This window comes from Triticum aestivum, chromosome 2A (assembly GCF_018294505.1).
Source record: "Triticum aestivum cultivar Chinese Spring chromosome 2A, IWGSC CS RefSeq v2.1, whole genome shotgun sequence".
Taxonomy (NCBI): domain Eukaryota; kingdom Viridiplantae; phylum Streptophyta; class Magnoliopsida; order Poales; family Poaceae; genus Triticum; species Triticum aestivum.
This window is the reverse complement of record NC_057797.1, coordinates 663,533,171-663,559,344: the sequence shown is the minus strand read 5'-3', so window position 1 is coordinate 663,559,344 and position 26,174 is coordinate 663,533,171. Positions and strand designations below refer to the sequence as shown.

The 26,174-nt window shown below is 45.1% G+C and overlaps 2 protein-coding genes across 2 annotated transcripts; both read right to left on the bottom strand.

Moving 5' to 3' along the window:
• Positions 1–10,128: 10,128 nt before the first annotated feature.
• On the bottom strand, positions 10,129–19,520 carry LOC123190057 (protein RKD5). The gene is made up of 5 exons (XM_044602620.1): positions 12,815–19,520; positions 12,455–12,731; positions 12,157–12,362; positions 10,846–11,069; positions 10,129–10,684 (listed from the first exon to the last, which is right to left on the bottom strand). The coding sequence occupies exons 1-5, from the start codon at positions 12,882–12,884 to the stop codon at positions 10,424–10,426; spliced, it is 1,038 nt and encodes a 345-aa protein (XP_044458555.1). The 5' UTR covers positions 12,885–19,520; the 3' UTR covers positions 10,129–10,423.
• An 818-nt stretch (positions 19,521–20,338) lies between these two features.
• Positions 20,339–25,739, bottom strand: LOC123190056 (protein RKD5). The gene is made up of 5 exons (XM_044602619.1): positions 25,594–25,739; positions 25,184–25,460; positions 24,855–25,054; positions 20,928–21,151; positions 20,339–20,799 (listed from the first exon to the last, which is right to left on the bottom strand). Exons 1-5 carry the CDS (start codon positions 25,670–25,672, stop codon positions 20,566–20,568), a joined length of 1,014 nt encoding a protein of 337 aa, XP_044458554.1. The 5' UTR covers positions 25,673–25,739; the 3' UTR covers positions 20,339–20,565.
• Between the last annotated feature and the right edge of the window lie 435 nt (positions 25,740–26,174).

Sequence of the window (26,174 nt, the reverse complement as noted above, 5' to 3'; positions counted from 1 at the left end):
TTGTTTTTTGCCTGTTTTAGGGTTTCGAAGAAAAGGAATATCAAACGGAGTACAAACGGAATGAAACCTTCGGAAACGTGATTTTCTCATCAGATAAGATCCAGGAGACTTGGACCCTCCGTCAAGAAAGCCACGAGGTGGTCACGAGGGTAGGCCCCCCCTAGGGCGCGCCCCCCTGCCTCATGGGCCCCTCGAAGCTCCACCGACGTACTTCTTCCTCCTATATATATCCACGTACCCCCAAAAGATCAGGGACGGAGCCAAAAACCTAATTCCACCGCCGCAACTTTCTGTATCCACGAGATCCCATCTTGGGGCCTGTTCCGGAGCTCCGCCGAAGGGGGCATCGATCATGGAGGGCTTCTACATCATCATCCAAGCCCCTTCGATGAAGTGTGAGTAGTTTACTTCAGACCTACGGGTCCATAAATAGTATCTAGATGGCTTCTTCTCTCTTTTTGGATCTCAATACAATGTTCTCCCCTCTCTTGTGGAGATCTATTCGATGTAATCTTCTTTTCGCGGTGTGTTTGTTGAGACCGATGAATTGTGGGTTTATATTCCTGTCTATCTATGAATAATATTTGAATCTTCTCTGAATTCTTTTATGTATGATTGGTTATCTTTGTAAGTCTCTTCGAATTATCAGTTTGGTTTGGCCTACTAGATTGGTTTTTCTTGCCATGGGAGAAGTGCTTAGCTTTGGGTTCAATCTTGCGGTGCCCTTTCCCAGTGACAGAAGGGGCAGCAAGGCACGTATTGTATTGTTGCCATCGAGGATAACAAGATGGGTTTTTTATCATATTGCATGAAACTATCCCTCTACATCACGTCATCTTGCTTAAGGCGTTATCTGTTTTTAACTTAATACTCTAGATGCATGCTAGATAGCGGCCGATGAGTGGAGTAATAGTAGTAGATGCAGAATCGTTTCGGTCTACTTGTCTTGGACGTGATGCCTATATACATGATCATACCTAGATATTCTCATAACTATACTCAATTCTGTCAATTGCTCAACAGTAATTTGTTCACCCACCGTAGAATACTTATGCTCTTGGGAGAAGCCACTAGTGAAACCTATGGCCCCCAGGTCTCTTTCTCATTATATCAATCTCCATCACTTTATTATTGCTTTGCTTTTACTTTGCTTTTACTTTTTACTTTGCATCTCTATACCAAAAATACCAAAAATATTATTTATCATCTCTATCAGATCTCACTTTCGTAAGTGACCATGAAGGGATTGACAACCCCTAAGCGCGTTGGTTGCGTTGAGCTATTGTTTTTGTGTAGGTATGAGGGACTCGAGCGTAGCCTCCTACTGGATTGATACCTTGGTTCTCAAAAATTGAGGGAAATAATTACGCTACTTTGATGCATCATCCCTTCCTCTTCGAGGAAATCCAACGCAGTGCTCAAGAGGTAGCAGAGGGTGCCCCGAGGGGGGCACAACCCACCAGGGCGCACCTGGGCCCCCAGGTGCGCCCAGGTGGGTTCTGTCCACCTCGGTGGCCTCCCGCACCCCCTCTTTGCCCTATAAAATCCCAAATATTCCAAAAACCCTCGGGGCTAACCTAGATCAGAAGTTTCGCGACCGCAAGGCTCTGTAGCCACCGAAAACCAATCTAGACCCCGCTCCTACACCCTGCCGGAGGGGGGAATCGTCTCCGGTGGCCACCATGATGAGGAGGGAATAGTCCACCCTCGGGACTGAGGGTTCGTACTAGTAGATATGTGTTTAATCTCTCTCTCTCTCTCTCGTGCTCTTGAGATATCACAATCTTGATGTATCGTGGGCTTTGTTAATATAGTCAGATCATATGGTGTTTTCCCCTCTCCATCTTGTGATGAATTGAGTTTTTTCCTTTGAGATTTCGTTGTTATCAGATTGAATACTTTTATGGATTTGAGAGCACTTGATATATGTCTTGCATATGAATACTCGCGGTGACAATGGGGTGTCATATTGATTCACTTGGTATGTGTTTTGGCACTCAACTCGCGGATTCCCGCGGTGACATTGGGGAAATCTATGCATAGGGGTTGATGCACGTTGTCGTATTTTGTTTCTCTGGTAGAAATCTTGGGGCACTCTTTGAAGTTCTTTGTGTTGGATTGAGTATTATGAATTTTAAATTATTTGGTGTTATTTTAGTACGAACTCTTCGATAGATCGATCAGAAAGAATAGCTTCGAGGTGGTTTCGTACCCTACAAATAATTTCTTGTTATGTTCTCCGCTAGATAGGAACTTTGGAGTGATTCTTCGTTGCACTTTGAGGGGTGGTTATATGATCCAATTATATTAGTATTGTTGAGAGATTGCACTAGCAAAAGTACGGACTCTAGCCTCATTTTCAAGCATTGCAATACCGTTTTTGTGCCCATTTACTATTTGCTACCTTGTTGTTTTTATTTATTCAGATTATAAAAATATATTTCTAGCATCAATATTACACTTTTATCACCATCTCTTCGCCGAACTAGTGCACCTATACAATTTGCCATCGTATTGGGTGTGTTGGGGACACAAGAGATTTCTTGTATTTGGTTGCAGTGTTGTTTGAGAGAGACCATATTCATCCTACACCTCCCACGGATTGATAAGCCTTAGGTCATCCACTTGAGGGAAAATTGCTATTGTCCTACAAAACTCTGCGTATGGAGGCCCAACACGAGTCTACAAGAATAAAGTTGCATAGTAGACATCAGGTCCCACCGAGTTTGCCTGACCAACTCTCTATATACTTGTTACTGAAATCGGTCTAACCAAGTTGAAGTAATCGGTCAAACCAAGATCAAGTTTTGCCCTCACCCTAGCTCATTGGTCCCACTGAGTTGATCATGTCGGTCCCACCGAAAACCCTAACGTTCACATTTTGAACTGAAGCGGTCTCACCGAGTTCACATATTTGGTCTGACCAAGTTGGCTCTTTTGTGTGTAATGGTTAGATTTTGTGTGGAGGCTATATATACCCCTCCACCCTCATCTCCTTGTGTGAGAGAGCGATCAGAACGTGCCTACACTTCCACCATTCTTTTTCTGAGAGAGAACCACCTACTCATGTGTTGAGACCAAGACATTCCAATTCAACCATAAGAATCTTGATCTCTAGCCTTTCTCAAGTTGCTTTCCACTCAAATCATCTTTCCACCATAGTCAAATATGTGAGAGAGAGTTGAGTGTTGGGAGACTATCATTGGAAGCACAAGATCAAGGAGTTCATCATCAACACACCATCTATTACCTTTTGGAGAGTGGTGTCTTCTAGATTGGTTAGGTGTCACTTGGGAGCCTCCGTCAAGATTGTGGAGTTGAACCAAGGAGTTTGTAAGGGCAAGGAGATGGCCTACTTCGTGAAGATCTACCCAAGTGAGGCAAGTCCTTCGTGGGCGATGGCCATTGTGGGATAGATAAGGTTGCTTCTTCGTGGACCCTTCATGGGTGGAGCCCTCTGTGGACTCGCGCAACCGTTACCCTTTGTGGGTTGAAGTCTCCATCAACGTGGATGTATGATAGCACCACTTATCGGAACCATGCCAAAAATATCCGTGTCTACATTGCGTTTGCCACTCCAAACCCCTCCCTTTACCTTCATGTGCATTGATTTACATTCGGCTGCTATACTCTTAGAATTGCATGTGTAGGTTGATTGCTTGACATGTGCTAAGTTGTTAAAATCTGCCAAGACTTAAAATTGGGAAAATGCTAGATTTTTATTTGGTCAAGTAGTCTAATCACCCCCCCCTATAGACCTACTTTTGATCCTACACCATCGACCTCAACGCCACACCGATGGCCGGTGACGCGTCATCCGGAGTTCCATGAGCGCAAGAAGTTTCCACTGTACCATACAAAGCACGCATGGGTGGGTGTCCATTTCGAAGCATTGGAAGGTGATCCAACAAGAGTACAACAAGTTTTGTGCCACTCTTGAGAGCATCAAGGCACGCCCCGTGAGTGGCATCGACATGCAAGACATGGTATGCTAGCAAGCGTCCCTCTTTGTGCCATTCCGTTTATGCTTGCATGTCCATGTCCATTTTCATATACATTTGCCAATATGCTTGCATGCAATTCATTTGTAGGCATTCCAAGATTTGGAGGCATTCAACGTCTAACACGATGGCAAATCCTTCAACCTCTCGCAGTTCAAGGCGCAATATGCCGCCCTCATGTCGCGTGGGGGGGGGGGGAAGAAGGCCGTGGAGGAGGTTGGGGATGGCGAGAAGCCACGGTCGTCGGGGAAGACCAACTCCAAGAAGGAGGACAAGCGGGGCGCGGCGTCGAACGCTGATCGCAACTGTAGAGGACACGATGACCAAGAAATACTCAAGGGAGGAGAAGAGCCGACAAAACAAGGAAGAACAAATGAACGCCTTCATGGTGATCCAAAGAAGGAGGCTTGAAATGGTGGCAGAGAAGCAAACGAGGTTGCTTGAGATGGAGGCGGAAAAGCAAGCCAAGATGCTAGAGATCGAGGCCGCCAATGCCAAGACCAAGGCGAAAGAAGTGGCTCTCGCTATGATGACGGGGGTGGAGATCATGAAGGTGGATCTCAACACCGTGTCACCAAGGAAGAGGCCGTGGTTTGAGAAGATGCATGCCGACATGCTCAAGTTCGACGACGAGTGACCTATGGCGGTGAGCACCATCCTTTTTTGTGTGTCGGCTAGTCTGCTGGCATGACCACGGCCGTGATGGTGTGGTCGAACTCCCGCCCCTTTTTGTGTGCCGACCGCTGGCAAGTGCGTCAGCTGAACTGTGTGGTGTTTTTCTGAAGCTGGCATTGTATGTCGGGCTAGCATTGGTGCCAGCATGAACTTCGGGCGATGACATGGCCGCTGGCATGATCTATGACCGCGGGCCTTTTCCAAATTTTCCTTGCGGACATGAAATGAGTCATGGCTGTTGGACGCAATGCCGACCCAAATCTTAAAGACGGGAGACGTCGAGCGGGCGGCCAATCCAAACGGATAAAAGGCGGACAAAAGCGTCGTTCGTTTGGGTCGACGCGTTGGAGTTGCTCTAATTGTTCATAATTAAAAAAACAATTGCTCCATACATTCTACTAGATGTCTTGGTATGTTTTTTTCTGATCTTTACCTAATAATAAAGCAAATTGGATTTATGATCGTCCGTCATGACATTTTTTAGAAAAGTCCCTCCATTTCAGAGAAGTCAACCCGCAGTCTTGTTTTAAATTAAAACGAATCGTTTTTTCGTATTTTACATAAAAGTCTCTGTGTTTTCTTGAAATCAACCCGTCGTCCGGATTTAAGTCACACCCGAATCATTATTTTACATTTTTCGAACCCCCCTCCCCCCTGATGTTTTAGGTAATTCATCCGCGGATTATATTTAAGTCAAACAAATGCTTTTTAAAATCATCCATATCTTTTAAACTGTAACTTCGATTTGAACATGTTATATATGAAATTAGATTAGAAAAATATGTAAAATATGAATATGAGATTATTTTTACCTGTTAAATATTTTTAAATATTATTTTGAAATATATTTAAATCAAACAAATGATTTTCTAAATTATCCGTATCTTTTAAACCGTAACTTCGATTTTAACATATTATATATGAAATTTTATTAGAAAAATGTGTGGAATCTAAATATGATGTTAATTTTACCTGTTAAATATTTTTTAAATATTATTTTGAAAGCAAACTTATAATTTATAGCGCAAGATCCGTCTTTCTTTCGTACCGGCGGCGATCCGGATTGCAAATAAACACCCCACTATAACCATATAAGGAAAAGAAAATATCGATAACTACACATGCATACCTCTGAAAAATGTCGCAGGGGAAAACAACAGATTTATCATCGCGAGAGTGAGAGAGAGAGGGAGGAGAAAGGAAGAGAGAGATGTCTTAGAATTAACCATATTCAAACATGTTTTTTGTTGTTTTATGTGAACATCGAGGCCATCACCGACGAGGGTGAGAAGGAAGATAAGCGGCAACACAAATATGATGCCTCGCAAAAATAAAGGAGATGGACATATTGTGATCTTGAGTGATAGTTGTTGGGTTAAGAACGTATGTTATGTTTTCTTTCTCATTGCAACGCACGGGCTCGTTTGAGAAAAAGAAGAGGTATTGCAGGGTAATCCTCGACGTTGACTTGCGTTTGATCTGAAGGCTGGGGAGGTGATCGGTTGACCGGCGCCTAGCATAGCACAGGCCTTTACATTTTTGTGCACGCATAAAAGGAAGCAATTACCCGGTTAAGTTCACGATTCATGCATGCTCCGATGGTCCGATCTAGAGCACACTTGAGTGGATCGACGGGTGAGATATGTACTGCCGTGTGTGATGCATGCGCTTGCGTCCTCCTCGCTGACCCGATCAGAAGTCTCCATGCCGCACCGGCACCTACCGTGAGCGAGTCTATCTGAACGGGTGGACTTGCGGTGCCTTGTGTAGTGTCGTGCTTCCCCGGCATTAAAACGCACCAGCTTTTTTTTTTGAGGGGAATTAACTCGGCAGCTTTTTCTTTTTTTGAGGATGCCAGCTTTTTTTTAGCGTGTCGTCTATGGAAGTGGACGGTCCAAGACTTCTTTTTGGGGTCGCGCTAACTGCCACACGTGTGACAGGAAGGGAGACGCATCACACGTCTCTAATGTAAACAGATTGCCACGTCATCGCATGCATGCATGTAGGAATCTTTTAGGATTTTCAGTTTTAAAAATGTTTTATCTCTTAAACGAAAAATCCGATTAAAAACCCGTTTTCACCATTAAATCCCTCGCGATGAGATCTTCGAAACTAGATCCTATGTTGATATGTTTTGATGAAAAAAAATTTGGATTAAAAGTTGCCATATCTATTGCATATGAATTGACATGATGTTTACACTGAAATTGTCATGATATGTTTCAGCTATTTTCTTCTACATTTAAAAGTAAATTTTGACATTTATAAAACGGGGAATTAAGAAATTAGACTTGCCATGAACCATAAACTAAAATTGCCATGATACATGCACGCAAAATTCCATGGTTCATACAAAAAATAATTTTTATGGTCAAAGTACTGGAATTGTCATCATCAAAATACTAAAATTGCCATGATCTACAAACTAAAATTGCCACATGGCAACTTTAGTTTAAGCCCTATGGCAACTGTAGTGTAAACATCGTGGCAACTTCTGGCAAAAAAAAATTCGTCGAAACATATCAACATGGGGTCTAGTTTTGAAGATCTCATCGAGACGGATTTAATGGTGAAAACGGATTTTTAGTTCGCTTTTTTATTTAGGAGATACAACATTTTTAAGCCGAAAACCAAAAAAATTCTGCTAATATCATCTATTCATACGTGGCAAAATGAGTGGTGATGGAGGCGTGTGGGCGATGTGTAAACGCCCACACGTGTGGGCATTAACATTTCCGCTTTTTTTAGAACACAACGGTCCAAGATTCGGAAACACCATTCAAGCTGTTGTTTAGTGGTGTCCCAAAAAAATGATGTCGTTTAATGGGCCCATCGCTGGGACAGATGCATCTGCATGTTAAAACGGCTGCGGCCGTATCTGCCGAAATCTACTTCCTTCGTTGTGCACCGCGACCAAGACGAAGAGGAAAACGAGAAAACTTATGTCCTTTTCTAATTATATAATAGTATTGCATGCAATGAACTAACCACTGCATGTCATGTTTGGTAGTCTCAAGTCATTGAAAGCATGCACGGCCCACATCTTTTATTGATTGATATGTCACAAAACAATAAACGAGGAGGGAGTTAATATACCGTGCCTAAGTGTTTTGAAATTATTTGATTTTCGTAAGGTGACTTACACACCTAGACGGAGGGAATAACTAAAGAATACTCTTTGCAAAACTCACTCCCATTATATTGCAATCTGTTAGTTTTTTTCCATATATCTATTTATTCAAAACATTTTATCTTTAAAATGTGCGTCCAAATCTTGAATCATTTTCACCATTTGATTACTCGCATAGAGATCTTCAAAACTAGATTCCATATTGATAGGTTTTGACAAACTTTTATTTTTAAGAAAAAACCGAACAAAAGCAGACAAAAAAACAAACTGGGAGCATGTTTTTTTTTCATTTCCAAAAAAGGCATGACCGTGCCTCTTCGTGAAAACACAACCATGCCTCTCGCGGAAGCAAAACCATACCTCTCACGGAAGGAAAAATATATATCAAAAAATGCGTTTTATTTTCGTTTTCGAGAGGCATAGTCATACCTCTTTGTGAAAACACAATCGTGCCTGTCGCGGAAGCAAAATCATGCCTCTCACGGAAAGAAAAAAAAAATCAAAAAACGCATTTTATTTTCGTTTCCGAAAGGCACGACCGTGCCTCTCACGAAAGCACAATCGTGCCTCTCGCGGAAGCAAAATCGTGACTCTCATGAAAGAAAAAAAACAAAAACATATTTGTTTTCTCCGTTTCCAAGAGGCACGGTTGAGGAAGAAAAAAAACAGAAAACACGTTTTTTTCTTTTACGAGAGGCACAGCCGTGCCTCTGATGAAAGCACAACCGTGCCTCTTCCGGCGGAAAAAAACGGAAAACACGTTTTATTTGCGTTTCTGAGAGGCACGGACGTGCCTCTCACAAAAGCACAACTGTGCCTCTCGCGGAAGAAAAAAATTGCCTTTTTTCGTTTCGGAGAGGCATGATCGTGTCTCTCGTCAAAGTAAAACCGTACCTCTCGCGAAAGCAAAAGCATCCCTCTCGCGAAAGAAAGAAAACGTGTTTTTCACGCAAAATATATTTTTATTTTTTTGGGTCCAAAAGCTAAGAAAGACCGGTGGAAAACCAAAAAGTCTAGAAAAATCGAAAAAACCCATTTAAAAAGCTGAAAACGCGTGCAAAAAAATAAAAAATATCTGGAGGGCGCGCCTAGAGCACGACACGTGGCGATTTAACGCTCTCAGCCCACTCGCAAGTGATCGGTGGGAGGCTCCCGAAGGAGCGCTCGCCAACTAGTTGCTCTCCGTATTTGCGGGTTAAATCGCCTCAAAAATAAATCTTTGGGTTAAAATCCCCACACAAAAAATGTGGGTTAAAATTGTTGCAGTATTGGAGTGCGTCTTGCAGTTTCGGTCTTTCAGTTTCAGCCGTGTTCTAATGCTCCGAAGAACACTCCTCAAACCTAAATTGATTTAGATACTAGAGTGGTTTCATACTTGGATCATGATGAACAAATGTAGTTCCGTTAGGAAATTAACAGGCGAGCGGATTACTCCCTCAGTTTCGACCCAACACTAAAAGTAGCAGGTGCCCAATTCATCGAAACTATTGCAAAGCCAGAGTTAAATGGCATTTGGAAAGCAAAAGTGGAGGCAAAAAAAATCAAATTCTTTGCTTGGCTGCTAGCTCAAAATAGAGAGGATGTGAAGCTCTTCTTCAAAATCTGAGCTGCCATGTCCTCGCCGCTTCGGTCGACTTATTGGCCCTTGTGGTCAGGTCGTCGTGTGTGCCCCGTGTGGGGTTGTATTTAGGTTTTCGCCCAATTTTCCTTCAATTAACCAGTCAACTTTCTTCTTCTTAATCAATGAAAATAACAAAAAAGTTGCCTCGTTTAAAAAAACTAGAGAGGATGTGAATACAACGACACCTGCTCCCTCTGCGATCAAAGGATTGACACTGCGCTCATCTGAACTGTTCCTGCCCATTTGCAAAGGAAGTATGGCAGAAGATCATCATCATGCTCCCTAACAGGCCTTTAGCTTTGTAATTCATTTCCTTCTCTCTTTTTGTTTGCCCTAGGGCTTCAGACTTCTCTCTTGTAAATTCCTAATCTATAATGAAAAGGCAGAGCACCCGACATTAGCCCTAAAAAGACACTAAAAGTAGCGAATGGCGAATCTTCTCAAAACCTTGAGGTGTTAACGGGACCGGTGGGTGGTTGCGATTATCAGGACGATACTGGTCAAGAGTTTTCCCGTGAACTTACGGTGGTACAGGTGGGTTTTCGAGCTAGCCACGCCAGTCTGAACATGCATGATGGGCGCTTCTCACCGCGGCTGCCTGGAACTTCCAACTACAAGATTTATAAGACATTTTCGTCTGTAACTCTGAACTTGACAGTGGAGTTCCTTTATCCTCAATGTTCAGACTGAATTCCAGTTAGTTCACCTCAATGTTCATACTGAATTCCACTTAGTTCAGTCTGCCGGAACGGCCAGGGCGCCAACCATCAGGAGACAGGAGGCAACAGATGCACCAGTAATCATCTACTAGTATTATACTATTATCACTTACTGAAACAACACCAAGCATAACTCTGAGACACTGGCGGTAGATAGCTTTGACCATCTCTGGTAATATAACTCTGAGACACCAGCTCCTTGCTGTCCAAAGAATGAGCACTAGTTACACTTACACATGACATGAGAGTCAAGCCTCAGAAAGGATAGCAAAAGAAATCATTGACCGGGCAATCTTTTAGCTCTGTATCTCCTCTTGAAAACGTCCTCCCTAAACAGCTTGGTTTCAGCCATCAGGTCCAGGGCAGGCTTCTGCTGGATGATCTCCTTCTCGCTCTCCAGCAACCGCTTCCGCTTAGCCAGCGCTTGGATCGCCTCCTGCTTCTCCTTCTCCTTCTCCTTCTCCTTCTCCCTCTCCTTCTCCCTCTGCCTGCGAGTCTCCTTCTGCACAACATCTCCATCTGTGTCGTCCATCACAAACTGTAACAATGGACACAAAAAAAGAATGTGTTGTGTTGGTGTCAACAGGTCGGCACTACATGATCCACTGCTGCAGACTACAGCCAAATGTTGCACGGCTATGTTTACGAACAGAGATGAATGATCAAGCAGAGAGGGAGAGAGGGTGCTGCCAGATTTACCTCCAGATCACTAATCAGTGAATCGAGGGACTTGATCTTCCTGTGAGGCCAGCGGGGTATCCCGTATTGCCTGCATTTCTGCTTCAGTATGCTGACTCCGATCTTCAGAGCCCTGGATGCTTCTCTGATTGGAAGATGGAAGTACGGGGCTATGTCAGCTAGAGTGATGCTAGCTATGTGCTGCTTCTTGGCTCTCCGGCGTCTCTCAACATGTGCTGGAAGTTCTGCATCCGACATATGTAGATTGGGATCAGCATACTGAAGACGAAATGAAAAACATCACAGCGATGAAGACAAATGAAACAACACAGGCAGAATAGGACTTCAGATTTCAGAAGGTACGATACTTTTCAAAATTATTGAAATTGTCCATATATATGAGTATTTAAGTTCTTGGCAGGGAGAGCACGAAGTAGTAAGCAACAGAGAACAGACACACAAGAAGTTCCATGAGAAGCAACTGCAAGTCATTCCCTTGAATCATTTTTAGTTGCGGTTATTCAGATGCCAAGAGTCCATCTAATAGCTCAAATATGATTCCAAAATCTGCATGAGATCAACAATTGCCTTAAAAAGTAATATCACAAACAAATAAGTTTCATTTTGTACTTGCTTCACCTCATTTTTAACTTCCTATTTGGTACCAGCAGGATATTTAGACTAAGTTGCAAGCAAGGTATTTGCAGTTTGAAACTTCTGCAAACAAGAAGGTAGGGTTTCAAAGTTGATGCAAAATAGTCGTGTGAAATTTGAAATAGATATGTCCCAATAACATAAACTGAGTTTAATACAGTATTATGTATGACAACATAAGTAAAATTGGTGTCCAAAAAGATCCCATATAAAGGAATCAGTTTGTACACAGTATACACCATGAACTTGTTAAGGCTAGCTATAACCATCTTATCAAATTTATCTAACTGTTATGCATCTGTCACCCTGAAAAAAAAAATCTGAACATGTGGTATATCCACATAATACTAATCAATTAGCAGATGGCCCATTGTTATTCAGGAACGGAGCTATGTAGCTAGCAATGGTCATGCTAGGTGCATACTAGGATGCATTGGTCTTAAACAATATTCATATTCCTGACTCCCACACCCAAAGCTCTGTTTCAACATCCACACTTTCAACCAACTCATTCTCCTTTGTCAGTATGTAAAGACCAGTCTCTCAGTTTGCCTTGGCCGCACACCCAAACCCCTGATTCAACATCCACCTCACACTAACGACAGTGAGAACAACACTAGTGACAGCATCTACAGTTGTTAGATTTTGCAGGTGAGAATATGGAGGAGACGCAATCACCTTCACCAGATTGGGGATCCTCATCAGAATCAGACCCTGACTCTTCTTTAACTTCGACATCAGAAGTTTTATCATCTGCTTCCAAACGGGTCGATTTCTCATCCGAATCACGTTTGACGAGCTCCGGGGCCTGTTGAAATTTCTGAAACTGATACACCATGTACAGGTCGTTGTACAGCGAAGGCACGCACACCAGCCCCGGGTTCCTGATGACAAGACAGACAAGAAACGACGCTGTCAGCCCTCAATTCGCAATCAGCCAGCGAGTTGTCACGGGAAGAATCGTGTGTACTACTACCGGAAGGGGCAGAGCATCGGGGGAGGCGTGGGCGGCAGCGGCACGGCGGCGATGGAATCGAAGGCCAGGACGCAGCGCCAGGCGCCCAGCACCTGGCCCTCGCGGTACGCCGGGCGGCCGCGCCACTCGACCGGGAGTATCCGCGGCGCGGCGGCGGGGAGCGGGACCTCGCGGCAGGAGGTGGGGGAGAAGGCGAACTCCCGCTCCACCCACCGGTCCCACGCGCACCTCCCTCCCATCGCGACGACCCTGTACCCGTGCACGCTCCGCACGGCGCCTGCGAAGGAAAAAAAAAAGCCGTACGTCACACACAAAAACGCCGTGCGACGCGAGCGGGAGGAGAACGATCGAGGGGCCGACCTTGGTGGAGCGTGCTGGCGAAGACGGCGAGCGCGGAGAGGGTGGTGACGGCGGCGGCGGCGGCGTCCATGGAAGCAATCTGGCCTCCGGGGCGGGGGAGGGGGGGAGAGCCGAGATTGGTTGGGTGGGAAACTGGAGGGGGGCGGCGCGCACCGGCGGGAGCGGGGTGAATGAAGCGGGCGGCGACAAGGAGGAAGGTGGGCTGGCCTGCCGCCGCGTGATGCTGCTGCGATTCAAACAACGATTGTAGCTGGGCGTTCGTCCGGCTCGATCGAATTCATTTTTGGAAGCTTGCAGTGCGCGCACTCCGCCAGATGCAGCCAGCCGCAGCGCGTAAAAGGCTTCCGTTTCCGGAGCTGCAGCGGCGTGGGTTCCAGCGTTATCCCTGTTGTCATGCGCGCTCCTTTCCGTGCACCGCCGTTTCCAGTGGAATTCACGGTGCCAGCGGGCACCACCTCGCGTTGATCAGCTCCCCGTGTTGTTGCTGCCACGGCACGGCCAAGTCCAGGGTTGCCGGTGTGTGAAAAGAGGGCCGGCCTCCTGTCCTGCTTCTCCAATGCTTGCTGGTCTCATACGGAGAACCCGCATCTCACTCGCCTGCGCGGTCAGTTTCTAGTACCGTATCACTCGAAAAGGTGTGTGAGACATGCAAGAGATGACCCGGGCGTACGCAGAAGTATCGCGCTACAGGTGCGCGAACCGTTTCGAAATTTGTTTACGGAGGTGCCCTGCACACGATTGCTAACGTACGATTTGTGCCCGACGGGATGACAAGCCACACAGACTAGGTAATCGAATGGTGTAGGAACGTTGTCGTGGGTGGATCGTGCGTGGAGTCATCGTGTGCATAGCAGTGTTCATTTATTTACCAACTGTTTGACGCTCCTAACTGACATCTCCGTGTAAATTTCAGCATCTCCCTTCTTAGGTGGTCAAATCTTTAAAAAAAAATCACAACACTTGCAGTATTTTTTATCCGTGGGACCGTGTCAGCGTCCCTGGCAAACGCAGCCTACCATCCAGTGGCCGCGAACCACCGACCCCATGACCAAGTCGTCACCATCAACAAAATCGAAAGCACCAAGGGCCCAAGCGGGTTTGCGTAGCCAGCTCACCTACGTTGTCGCTTATACACTACATCACGGAAAGGAGGGCGTCTAGCGGACCATGGCTTTGGCACCTGCGCCTTTTATTCATCCATATCTCGTGTTCTTCCTTGCGATTAAGACCTTATTTCCCAAGCTATATCCATCAGTGAGATCGTTCTATCGAGGACCTACATCTGTATCTTAACATCCTATCAGAAATCACACACCACCCTCTACTGGCTCACTTTGTATAGGCTCGCCGTCTTCGCCAAGTCCACAACCAGATCAAAGCCATTGAACCCTCGTCCAAGGAGTACCTCGAGAAGCTCAACACATCCCTCGACGAGATGCGCACCAATCAGCGTTCCAACACGAATCTCGTCAAGAGTCGGTCCTCCAAGATCGACGACTTGGTGGCATGATGCCTCAATCTCGAGAAGCGTGTGGCGGACCTCCGCATGGTGGCGGCCACACTCCACCAAGGGCGCTCGACATCTACAACAACTTCATCAGGTGAGGAGGTGAGGGTTGATGTCGTCACGCCCCCACAGTCGAGACTCTCGAGTCCTCTTCGACACCGGCCACAACGTGCCCATGGCTCCCTGCTCTATGGACCAAGACGTTGCACATCTACCAGGGGGTGGCTTTGGTGTCCTTGCTTACATCGATGCTGCTCGGGCCAAAGGTTAGTTCGTTCCCTCGCCCTCAACTCATATTCTTTCAACCTTCACGCACATGAGTCTGTTACTTGATGGAATTAGGCAGGCACATCCTCCATTGCTTTTGTCAATACTCACGAAAATCTACGTCTCTGGCAGACTCTTTGCGAGTAGTAATATCAGATGTTTGCTATTCAGGAAGCGTTGTGGATGCATATGGGTCCCCGAGATTTTTCTTGCGTTGCTTATATTTCGTTGCAATATGCGGGAAAAACTTAGCTAGATTTGGTTGGGCATCATTTTAATCTTCTTATGTGCACCCGATTTTGGCATCAACTATGTGCGGACATCTGAGCAGTCATGAGAGTGCAACGCCTTCAGAATTGGACACGGTGTGCTCTCTTGCATTACTTCAGAAAGAACTGGGGGTCACGCCTTCACCAACCTTCCTCAATAGGCAGGCACACAACCACAGACGTGCAGTGGGCGTGTCGATCCCACTGCATCTTCCACGGGCTCGCTCATGTCCCTTGCGGTTACAGTCAATCGCCATGGTGTGGACGCGCCCCTTGCCGACTCCTCCAACCTCAAGGTGCTCTAGGATTGTCACCATGTGGGATGAGTGGTGAGGCCACAACTACGTCTGCCCCTGAAAGGATTGAGAAGTCGGCTAGAGGGAGTGATAGGAGACTGTAGATTTTAAGCTTATCTTCCAATTTAGGTAATGTAGATAAAGTAGATTCTCTAGATATGCAACTAGGTGAGTACAACCTATATGGCAAGGAAGAACAAAACAAGGTATGCTAGGCAAAAAAACTAGATAGCAAGCTAACAAACATGCAAAGCAAGTAAAAGTGCAGCGAAGGATTATCCACAAGTGAAGCGAGGATGTGGATTTTACCAGTCATTTGCCTTAACATGGTAGTATTTGGAATTTGTGTCTCCTTCGAACAATTCCTTTTCATGAGATCTTTGCAGCCACTTTATTCCTTCTTATTTAAGAATAATTCTCAAAACATTTGGACAGTTCTGTTTATGAAGTCTGCAAGTAGAATTTAAACAACTAATCTCTTCTAATTTATCTGGCATATCAATTTCCTCAATAAGATTTCTTATGTCTCCTATAGACAACTTCAACATTCCAGTTCCATCCTTTTAGAACCTTCCTAAGAGCTCTAGATCTAACATGCCATTTCTCTATTAAGGAAGAACCAGGGTAATGTTTATACCACACTTTCCTCACCACATCATCCAAGGCGGGCCTCTGAAACCAAACGTTTTCAAATTTGAAAACATATTGTTTTTTCTGTAAGTTTCCCTGATGATATGAGGAGAGTAGTGTGGTCAAGCAACTCCCCAGTCAGAGCATTGACATGAACTAGATTGGATTTCCCCTCCCATGATGGAGAAATCACACCTTGTCCAATAATGCATAAGTGGGGTTCTCATGATTATTAGATCAGGTGTACTTTCTACCAACTAAACATAATTCCATCATTTCCGCTAAGGGGATTATTAAATTGAAAAGAACACTCCATTTTATTATAACCTCCAAGCTTCTTTGTATCACCAGATTTCATTATCATGTTAAAGTCACCAGCAATTAATAAAGGTCTATTGGAGTTTTTTTAGCAAATGCAGCAGGTCAACCAAAAAAACTGATTTCCCAATTGGTTGGGCATCACCATAAACAATGACCAGACCCCAACAAAAACCATCTACAACATTTTAAACAATCAACTTAACATAATATCCCCAAATCCATGATTATCCTTAACTAGAATGTTGTTACTAATTCCCACCAAAATACCACCAGATCTACCTCTGGAGGTAGAAAAGTCCAATCAAAGTTGTCTTGACCACTTAAAACCAATAACTCCAGTGGTTAAAATTATTGTTTCATGGTTTCTTGTATACCCACAAAATCCTGACTATCCAATTTAATTTGTTCCTTATTAAATTTTCTTTTCTCAGCATCTCCAGTCTCCCTACAATTCCAAACAAGCCCTCTTGGCATTATTACTTACAAAAAAATTGATCACTAGGATTTCTTTTTCCTCTTCCTTCGCAACATAGTTTTTTGCAACATCCTCAAAGTGAGAGATGTTTGCATTCACTCCACCCCCTCTAAAACCAGACATGTCTTGCCAAAGACATGACCCTGTCTAGAATAGGTATATCATCTTGATTTTTGGATGCAATCATGCCACTAAGCCTTTTCCCCTAATCTCCTCGGTTTTATTGTTATCCCCTTGTTTGCTGACCATCTCTATTTGTTTTACATCTTGTTGAATTCCCAACTTAGCCCCCAAGCTCATAGATTGGGAACCTTCTCCTTCTGGATCTGATAAGATATTTGGACTTTTTCAGCATCCACATACCTGAATTTTCACCTCCATTTACAGAAACAGAGTCAGAAACAGGATTCTTCTCAGTATTTTTGACAACAATAGTTTTTTGATCGGTACAAAAGAAGATCAACCTCATCTTGTTCTTTTAAGTCAGTAGCCCTTTGCTCCAAGGCCATTTTGGTTCTTGTACTTGCACAAATGTGGCTTGACACCACTTCATCATTACTAGTTTTAGCTCTTTTTGAGTCTCTGCTAGACTCCTCGTTATGCTGGAAATCCACCCAATCTTCATATCCTTGTGACCGCCCATCTTCACTTTTAGACCATCCCTCATCCAAAACCATCTCCAGTTTCAAAGAAAATTTTGTAAACCATGAGACTTGGAGTAGTGAGCTTGGTCCATCTTGGAATTTTGTGATGGTCCACTACAACAACCTTAAGTCTGACCGGACATGATCCCTGCAAGGTATCCACCTCTTGAGTAAACCATTCTTAGATAACCTGCCAACAACCAAAGAGTCATCATTCTACAACTTAACATTAATAATGGCATTTCCTCCTTTCAAAGGCACCCAATCATAAACACCGACTTCACTTATTCTGACAGCAGAAGGAAAATTGACTAAAAAGGCCACATCATATACTATTTTTGCCTTCCAATCGAATCTCCAGAGATAGGTCTTAGCCAGGCTCTTGATAAGCATATCAACATCTATACCAAGATCACACCCACCCCTTAGCCTAACCAAGACAACTGCCTCATTTTTCTCTGATGCACCCAATCCCTATGCATGTACTGCCACAAAGCAACCAAGCCCTTCACCTCCAAATCCAACAAGTGTAGGTACATGTTTCCTTTGATGTAACCAGACACAGAAATCATGTATATGAGTTTCCTTATTGCAAACCACGCACTTCACTTTTGCTTCATAGCCTTTGGAACTATGCCCCTTAACACCACATCTATGACAGATAATCTTCTCTCCTGCAAGAATCTTTCCCCCCTATGCCCTAGGAGCCGCTGAACCTCCCAATAAGACTGCCCCAACAAAAATGGCTTTTTTTGACCGAATGTCCGCATCACCACTACCTCCCCCTCCTTGGTTATTAACACCACTCGACACAATATGCATCGGATTAGCTACATGTTGTTTCTGATCAGAAGTAGATGCATGAGGTATTCTTGTTCTGAAAAGGCGGCCTATGTTGGTACTGATTGCTTGCTCCTGGATTCCCCCATCAAAGGCCACTCATTATAATTGGAGTCCCGACACGGGTACTCAATGTTCTGGAAGTTGGTACCTTGGTGATTGCTTGTCGGCGGCCGAGATTGGTACTGTTGGTTCTGATCGAACTACCCTTGTTGATAGTTGCGGTCGAAATTTGTGTTCCCTCTTCCTCCACCTCCACCTCCATCACTTCTACCTCCACCCCCACACCCGGGTCTGTATCCATCTCCCATATCAACATTCGAGCTACCCTGAACCCTAGAAAGGGAGGAGGAACAACACCAAAGATGGGAAAACAAGGAGCTCAGATGCGAGTTAGGGTTAAGAGATGGTGAAATACCACATCTCCCTTCCACATGCCATTCCGAGACTACTTTTCCCCCACCAGGCTTTGAGCCCATAGTCCTTTTGTCAGGCCTAGTGCGGCCCAAAGTGCGAACTGAGACAAGAAATTCCTCCCACAAAAAAAATATCATTGCATGAATCCCCTTCTCTATGTGTCAGAGATCGAGTGGTGAGCATCACTCCGGTTAGTCTGGTGATGTCGGAGAACGCACTCGACCATCTCATCCCGTAGGCAACCATATGGGCTCAGGGTCGTCTCCTACCTCCTCAGGCTTCCCAGGGACAATTTGAAACCAGGAACTAGAATCTCCCATCGAATTTGAGTGCGAAAATGGAATAGGATCACGCAAGCGACATGGCGTAGTGTTCACATACCTGAAATTCGGTGATAACAATTTTCCCAGGGATTGAGAATATTTACACCCCAAGCAACTCGTAATGACATCCATCCTCGCTTTGTTCTTCTTCAACTGTTTCTTCCCGGAATGATTCTATGCACGAATCAGAGCATCTCCCAAAGTGACAAGATACGGAGTACAGTTCTCCTGCTCAATCTCCTCTTCAGTGAAATCATCATCATCCTCCAAATCTTGTAATGCCCAAAGTTAGCCACCAGGAGGAGCAACATCAAGTGATCTGAGTGCACCACTCCCCTCTTGCCTACCCAGATTCGCAGGTGAGGGATCCAATACCACTGCACAACCCCTCCTCTTGGGGTCATCTAGGGTGCCACATGAAAGCATACAACGAGCCAACTCCGGCAACAGATAAGATGCGGGATCCATGGATCCGGAGGTGGTAGCGCGTTGGTGGGCAGAATGCCCAGGATGCACTCCCATCTCCCCTTGCGTCTCGGATCTTCGGATCTCACCTCCTGCTTTGCCTAATTCATCATCTCTATCAGCAGCGTAGGTGGGCACCTCGGCATCCCGGTGCGCTCTGATTCGGTAGCCTCGAAGTAGATCCGTCGCGTCAGGATCTCCAGCTCCCATGGGCTAGCTGCTTGAACCTCTGATGTTATTTGCTATGATGGAGATGATGAAAAAGGAGAAACTTACTTGAAAAACGATGGTGGTCGAGTTCATCCGTTCCTTAAGCAGAAGACGGACATCCTGACCAAGCCACTTGGGCGCAATCGCTTCCAATAGTTGTGCTCGAAGATTGGCACCGCGGCGCGCCTGAATTAGGGGGGGGGGGGGGGGGGGGGGGGGGGGGGGGGGGGGGTGAATAATGCTGCCATGGCAGCCAAAATTGATAGGTGTCTTTTTTGTCAATGCTTTTTAGTTTTCAGTTAGTTTCTGTTAGGCGCACAAGGGCACGATTCGTTGCGTGCTCCGCATGAATAGGTAGTAGGCCTGCTGCACGACTTCGTTCGTGGGATGGCATGGGCACAATGTAGTTTGTTGTGAGCTTTGTGGCACGATTTAGGATCACTGAATAAAAGGGGAAGAAGAACAAAAAGCAGCAGAATTTTTGCGCTGCACAAATTCCTCTGTTTCGTTTTTCTTCAGAGAGTGTTTCAGAGATGTCGGGCAACATTTCTCTGTAATCTGGAGTCTCTCCAAAATATGCCGTCTCAATATCAACTATCAATTGTAAATTCGGTGGTTAGCATTCTTTTATCTGTATGATGGTATATTTTATTGTTCACTCTGTTACGATCTAACACGAATAATAGCAAACGGTGGATCTTCAGATAGCCTGATGCTAACAACAGGCTTAGAAGATCTCAAGACCTTTTGGTGTTTACCCCGAACTTGGCAGTGAAGCTCCAACCACAGCCTCTTTGCCATGCTCAAAACTAAATTTCGGGTCAGTCTGCCATAGCAGCCAGAAAGCAAAACCATCAGGAAACACAGGAGCACCAGCAACACCATTATACCACAACAGGGTCTGCGAAGAGGAGCTTAAGCATAGTTCAAGATACTGGTGGTACAACACGCCTCAGTCACCGTCTGTTGACACCAGGCTAACTTAACCGGATAGCTTTGGCCATCTTTGGTATCTGTCCAAGGAGTTCTCTACTAGTTACAAATGGCACGACAGCTGATTGTCTAGTCTAAAACATTGACGGAGAATCTACTCGCTCACTAGGGTTTTTGCCCTGTATTTCCTCTTGAAAACATACTGCCTGAACTGCTTGGTTTCGGCCATCAGGTCCAGGGTCGGCTTTTGCTGGATGGTCGCCTTCTCAGTCTCCAGCATCCTCTTCCGCTTAGCAAGCGCCTCGATTGCATCTTGATTCTCCTTCTCATCCTGCATGTGATCCTCCTGCTTCACGCCGTCTCTTTCTGTTTCGTCGTCAATCACAAACTGTACAAGTGGCAAAGTATGTGATGTGTTGGTGTCAGCAGGTCAGCACTACATCACACCGCTGCAGACTACATCTAATACTGCCTGATTAAGTCAAGAGGAACAGGGGGTGCTGCTGTAAGATTTACCTCAAGATCATGAATCAGCGAATCAAGGGACTTGAGTTTGCGGTGAGGCCAGCGAGGTATCCCATATTGCCGGCATTTCTTCTTCAGAATGCTGAGTCCAATCTTCAGAGTCCTGGATGCTTCTCTGATTGGAAGATGGAAGTACTGAGTTATGTCCTCTAGAGTAATGCTAGCTATATACTCCCGGTGGGCTCGCCTCTGCTTCTCAGCTGGTGCTAGAAGGTCTGCATCGGTCAGATTGAGATCACAGTCAGCATACTGAAGAAAAAAAAAAGATAAGCAATAGTAAAATTCAGACATGAAACCGCACAAACAAGATATAACTTCAGAAGGTACAGTAATTTTAAAAGTATTCAATCTATTTAAGTTCCTAGCAGGGAAGTACGAAGTAAGCAATGGAGTACAAATAGGCGAGAAGTTCCATAAAAAGGAACAGTAAGTTTCTTGGGTTACTGGAGAGTATTTTCACACCATTGTGCCCTTTTTAATTAGATAGAATAATTAAAATGTCACGAGCAAGAATTACAAGTCGATGAGTCAAGCGAGGTTGAGACTCATAGACCAACCGTGACTTACTCTAGACTACTGCCGGACTAGTAGCCATGGTACTGTAGTACTCAAACGACAGTACTCGGCTACTAATACATAAGTACATAGTATAGGGAGTAGTATATAGGAAAATACACAGGAGCTCCTGGGTGCTCCACCCCCCTATATGAATATTAAATTCAAAAATATCAGGAAAAATAAAAAAACCTAGAATTTGGGGATACCAAACCTGGGTGCCCAATCTACTCCCCTGTGAAGTTTCGTGAAAAATACCAGAAAACATATCCGTGGCGAAGAAAATACAGTCTGACCTACGATCCATCCAAACAGTTCCTATACATAGGACTTTTTTCGTCTTTTTTACTGAGAATACATTTCCTCATATTTTTTCACCAAACTTCACACGGGAGTAGATTGGGCACCCAGGTTTGATATCCCAAATTTTCAGATTTTTTTTGAATTTTTCTGGTTCGTTTTTTAAATTTAATACTCATATAGGGGGTTGGAGCACCTGAGTGCTACATATACTACCATATAGTACCGTACAATATACAATAAAAATTTGATGCATTGGAAATGAATGAAGAACCTGAGGCTGGGCCAATTGTAATATCCAATGGCCAGGGCCACAGGAGAGAAATCAAACCCAAGAAGGGAAGGAGAGAAGGAAGAAATTACTTGCTACAACAGCAGAGGAGTCCTTGCTTGCCATCGCCTTCAGATCCAGGAGGAGCACAGCAGCAGAGGGGCGGATCCAGGGGAGGAGCACAAAAGCAGAGGACAGCAAGGGAGGAGTACAACAGCAGAGGGGCGGATCCAGCGGAGGAAGAGGAGCGGAATGCTCCTGGCCACCGCCGGCGGCGGCGGCGGGGGGTCAGTGGGTGGCGGCGGCGGCCTTATCCCAGGTGAGGCGGACAGGCGGCTCGTTGTGGGGTAGATTGAAAAGCTAGGGTTGCCATTTTCCCCTTCCGCGGGCTTCTTACTTATCCATCAAATTGAGTCGATCGACTCAAACACGCCGACTAGTCTGGACTAGCCCACGACTAGTCGGTCCACCCCTCGACTCACAGAGCTAGTCTACACAAAGAACCTAGTCGACAATCAAATTGAGACTACTAAACTAGTCGCGTGACTAGTCAAGACTAGTTGTTAGACTCATAGAGTCAAATTTTATAGCTCAAATGTGATTCCAACTTCAACATAACATGAACAATTGCCACAAACAACTAATCGCACAAACAAAAAGTTGCACTTTTTTTTGCTCAATGCAAACCTTTTGTTTTTCTCCGACAAAACGAAGGACTTACGCCTCGATGCATTTATAGAAAGAAAACAAAGGGCTTATGCCTCGATGCATTTATAGAAAGAAAAAGAAAACCAACAGGGCCTAGCCACTGTGGCTTTTTAGATGGAATGGCCAAGACACTCACGCTGCCGCACACAGGGCCCAAACGTGGCTGGCGGGCTGGGCGCGCACCACTAGCCAACTGGTTGACGCCCACTTCCTGAATTTATAGATACAAGATTTGTACATGCCTCAGGGAGGCAATTACAACCAACCCACACAACCCACAGAAACTAAGGAGGCTCATGTGGAAAAACAGGGTAAGCCCAGTTGGACAAGCCATTGACCAAAGAAGCGCCTCGGCCTTGTCAATCACGTGCGACTTAACCCAAACCTTCACTTCACTTGTAACTTCCTAATCAGTAACCAGAAGGATACTTACACTAAATTGCAAAAATGTATCTGTGATTTGAGACTTCTGCAAACAAGTAGGGTTTCAAAGTCAACGCAGAATATTATACGAGGTTTGAAATTGTTAAGTCCACCATATACCGAAGCACCTTTTCCCATGTTTGTTGGCATATGAGAGAGAGAAGACTTACTATCACAGCATAATCTATTATCTGTTGGGGATCGGGTTAAAATATCCCACTGTAGACTATTTTCACTCTTTATTTTTCCAAAATAGCGAAGATAAGGCTCCAAATCAGTTGTGAGAAGTTTGAACTAGATGTTCTCATTTAGATAAACTTAGTTTCCCTGGAGGTTACAGATGGCACAACGAATATGTATATGTATATGACAACGGAAGTACAATCAGTGTTTAAAAACCCATATAAATATTCTTAATGGTACATTGTATACAATGGACTTACTAAACATAGCTACAACCATCTTACTAAATTTATATGCCCTACATCATTGTTATGCTATTGGTCTATCAACCTGTTTACCTTTTCATTTTCTCAGAACAAGCTGTCTATCCACATAATATTAACTGGTGTGGTGTCCCTTGTATTGTGCGGTTGATCCATGTACGGTTCACATGTCCGACATTATGTTTTATTCTTATCAACAGATTAATCTTCTCTCTTTCTCTTTTCCTCCTTCATGTGACTGTATTTGACATCCAAACATTCCAAATAAGCTAATTGTATTGAAACACATTTTGAGAAAACTTGATTGAAGTTTTTTATGATTCTGACACTACTATACTATTTCTTAGGTTATCAAAATTTATTACTCAAATCTTCTTTAGTTATTAAGGATTTCTTTAACTAAGAGAACACACATTTACCAAGCTCCCATTTTATCTGATTTTGTTGTACTATAAGCCAGCTCCAACTGGATGCTACCAATGAAGGGGACCCTTCACGTGGCTCGTATTGATCTTGTCATGAGTCATTCGTTTATTTCTATGATTTAGCTTGCAATATAGTGACCCTCTGCCTTCACTTCCTTCCTTTTGGAAATTTTATTGACATCTCCCAATTTATCTCGCTGTTCATTTACAAGCACCGGAAGCCCTTCTTACTCTAGTTCTCCGATCGATTTGCTGAGCTCTGCGATTGGATAATTTTATTCTCTTTGTTGGTTTACTTGTTCCATGATGATTTCCTATTCCAATTCAATCAGGACTCTTATTTTTGGGTGGTAACCAAAGCTGTTCAATCATGGCTTGTCAAGTTTCTATAAACCTCAGCCAATATTCTCTGATTGATAAATCTAAGGCGTTGCTCCACTATCGTTATATAAGAACATACTAATAGATAGATTAATCAGGAGATAGCCCAATGTATTGCTTTTTCAGGGAAGGGGTAGCTATCTAGTCCGCCCATTGTCATGCTAGGAGGATAGGATGCATGGGTCTTACACAAAGATCATATGCCATATTCCTAACTCTGCTCTACCAGTCTGACCCATTCACTAAATAGAGATCTTCCTCTCAATTTGGCATTGCCCAAACCCCTAAACCCCTGGTGGAACATCCACTTCACACTAACGGCAGCGTTAATTAAAAACTCTTGCACAAGTACCAGATTTTGGTTTACATTTGATAGATTTCGAAACCACAGTGGAAGAGACGCAGTCACCTTCACCAAATTGGGGTGGCTCATCGGTATCAGACCCCGCCTCTTGCTTAACAGAAACTCTGTCCTTTGCATCCGAAGTGGTCAATTTCTCATCTGAATCGCACTGAACGAGCCCTGGAACCTTTTCTTCAACTTTCTGAAACTGGAACACCTTTGTCAGGTCGTTGTACAGGGAAGGCACACACATGAGCCTCGGGTTCCTGAAAAGGAAAATAAACGAAGTTTTCAGCATTCAGTGGCAATGGCACTCGCACATTAGGTTGGGGGAAGAAGCGGAAACTTGTGGACATCGAGGAATCGGCGCCGCATTGAGCTGCGCGTGATCGTACCTGAAGGGGCAGAGCACGGGCGGCGGCACGGGCGGCGGGGCGACGGCGGCGACGAAATCGAATGCCAGGATGCAGCGCCAGGGCCCGGCAATCTGGCCCTCGCGGTAGACGGGGCGGCCGCGCCAATCCGCCGGGAGCAGGCGCAGCGCGTCGGCGGGGAGCGGGACCTCGCGGGCCAAGGTGGGGGTGAAGGCGAACTCCCGCTCCACCCACCTCTCCCAGCCGCAGCCCCCTCCCTTGCCGGCGACCCGGTAGCCGTGCGCGCTCCTCACGGCACCTGCATGGGCAGAGGAATGTCACACACACGGACACACTCACAAACGTCGCGCGCCGCCACAGCCCGCGAGGAGGCGGAGGAGAAGAGGTGGAAAATAAAACGATTGAGAGGGAGAGTGGGGGCGTGGGCCGACCGCGGTCAACGGTGCTGACGAAGACGGCGAGCGCGGAGAGGGTGGAGGCGGCGGCGGCAGCGGCGGCGGGGGCTTCCATGGGCCGGGAGGATCTGGGGGGCGAGCTCGGGGTCGGGGTCGGGGTCGGCTGGCTGGGGGCGGGGCGGGGCGGGGGCTGGGGGTTGGGGGTCTGGGAGAAGGGAAACTGAAGGGGTTTTGTTTCTTGTTGTTATTTCCAAACCTGGGCGGAACGGAGGGAGGGGAGGCGAGGGCCCCCCGGCGAAATGCGCTGATGCTACGGTTTTTGGATGCATTTTGCATGTTTTTCTTTTATTTATTTTAAGAAAAAAATGAAGAAGAAGTCAGTGTGGGTTTAAACCCTCCTCCCCAATGTGCTGTCACAGCCCATAAACCCTCCTGGCTATTTCCGGGCGCTGTGGTGTGGGTCCCGCTCAACAAGGAATAAACAAACAAAAAAAGAAGCCAGTTTGTGTTACTCCCTCCGCCGAAAAGACTTGTCATTAAGATAAATAAAAGGAGTTGTTTGCTACCGAAAAACTACATGTGTTTTTTGCCGTGTGAGTGAATGATGATTGATGAAT

Coding starts and splice junctions, on each gene's coding strand:
- LOC123190057 (XM_044602620.1), bottom strand. CDS start 12,884: ATGGACGCCGCCGCCGCCGCCGTCACCACCCTCTCCGCGCTCGCCGTC. Junction 12,363..12,454: donor CCGATGCTCTGCCCCTTCCG/GTAGTAGTACAC, acceptor TCTTGTCATCAG/GAACCCGGGGCTGGTGTGCG. Junction 11,070..12,156: donor GGATCCCCAATCTGGTGAAG/GTGATTGCGTCT, acceptor TGTCGGATGCAG/AACTTCCAGCACATGTTGAG.
- LOC123190056 (XM_044602619.1), bottom strand. CDS start 25,672: ATGGAAGCCCCCGCCGCCGCTGCCGCCGCCGCCTCCACCCTCTCCGCG. Junction 25,055..25,183: donor CCCGTGCTCTGCCCCTTCAG/GTACGATCACGC, acceptor TTTCCTTTTCAG/GAACCCGAGGCTCATGTGTG. Junction 20,800..20,927: donor CGCTGATTCATGATCTTGAG/GTAAATCTTACA, acceptor CCACTTGTACAG/TTTGTGATTGACGACGAAAC.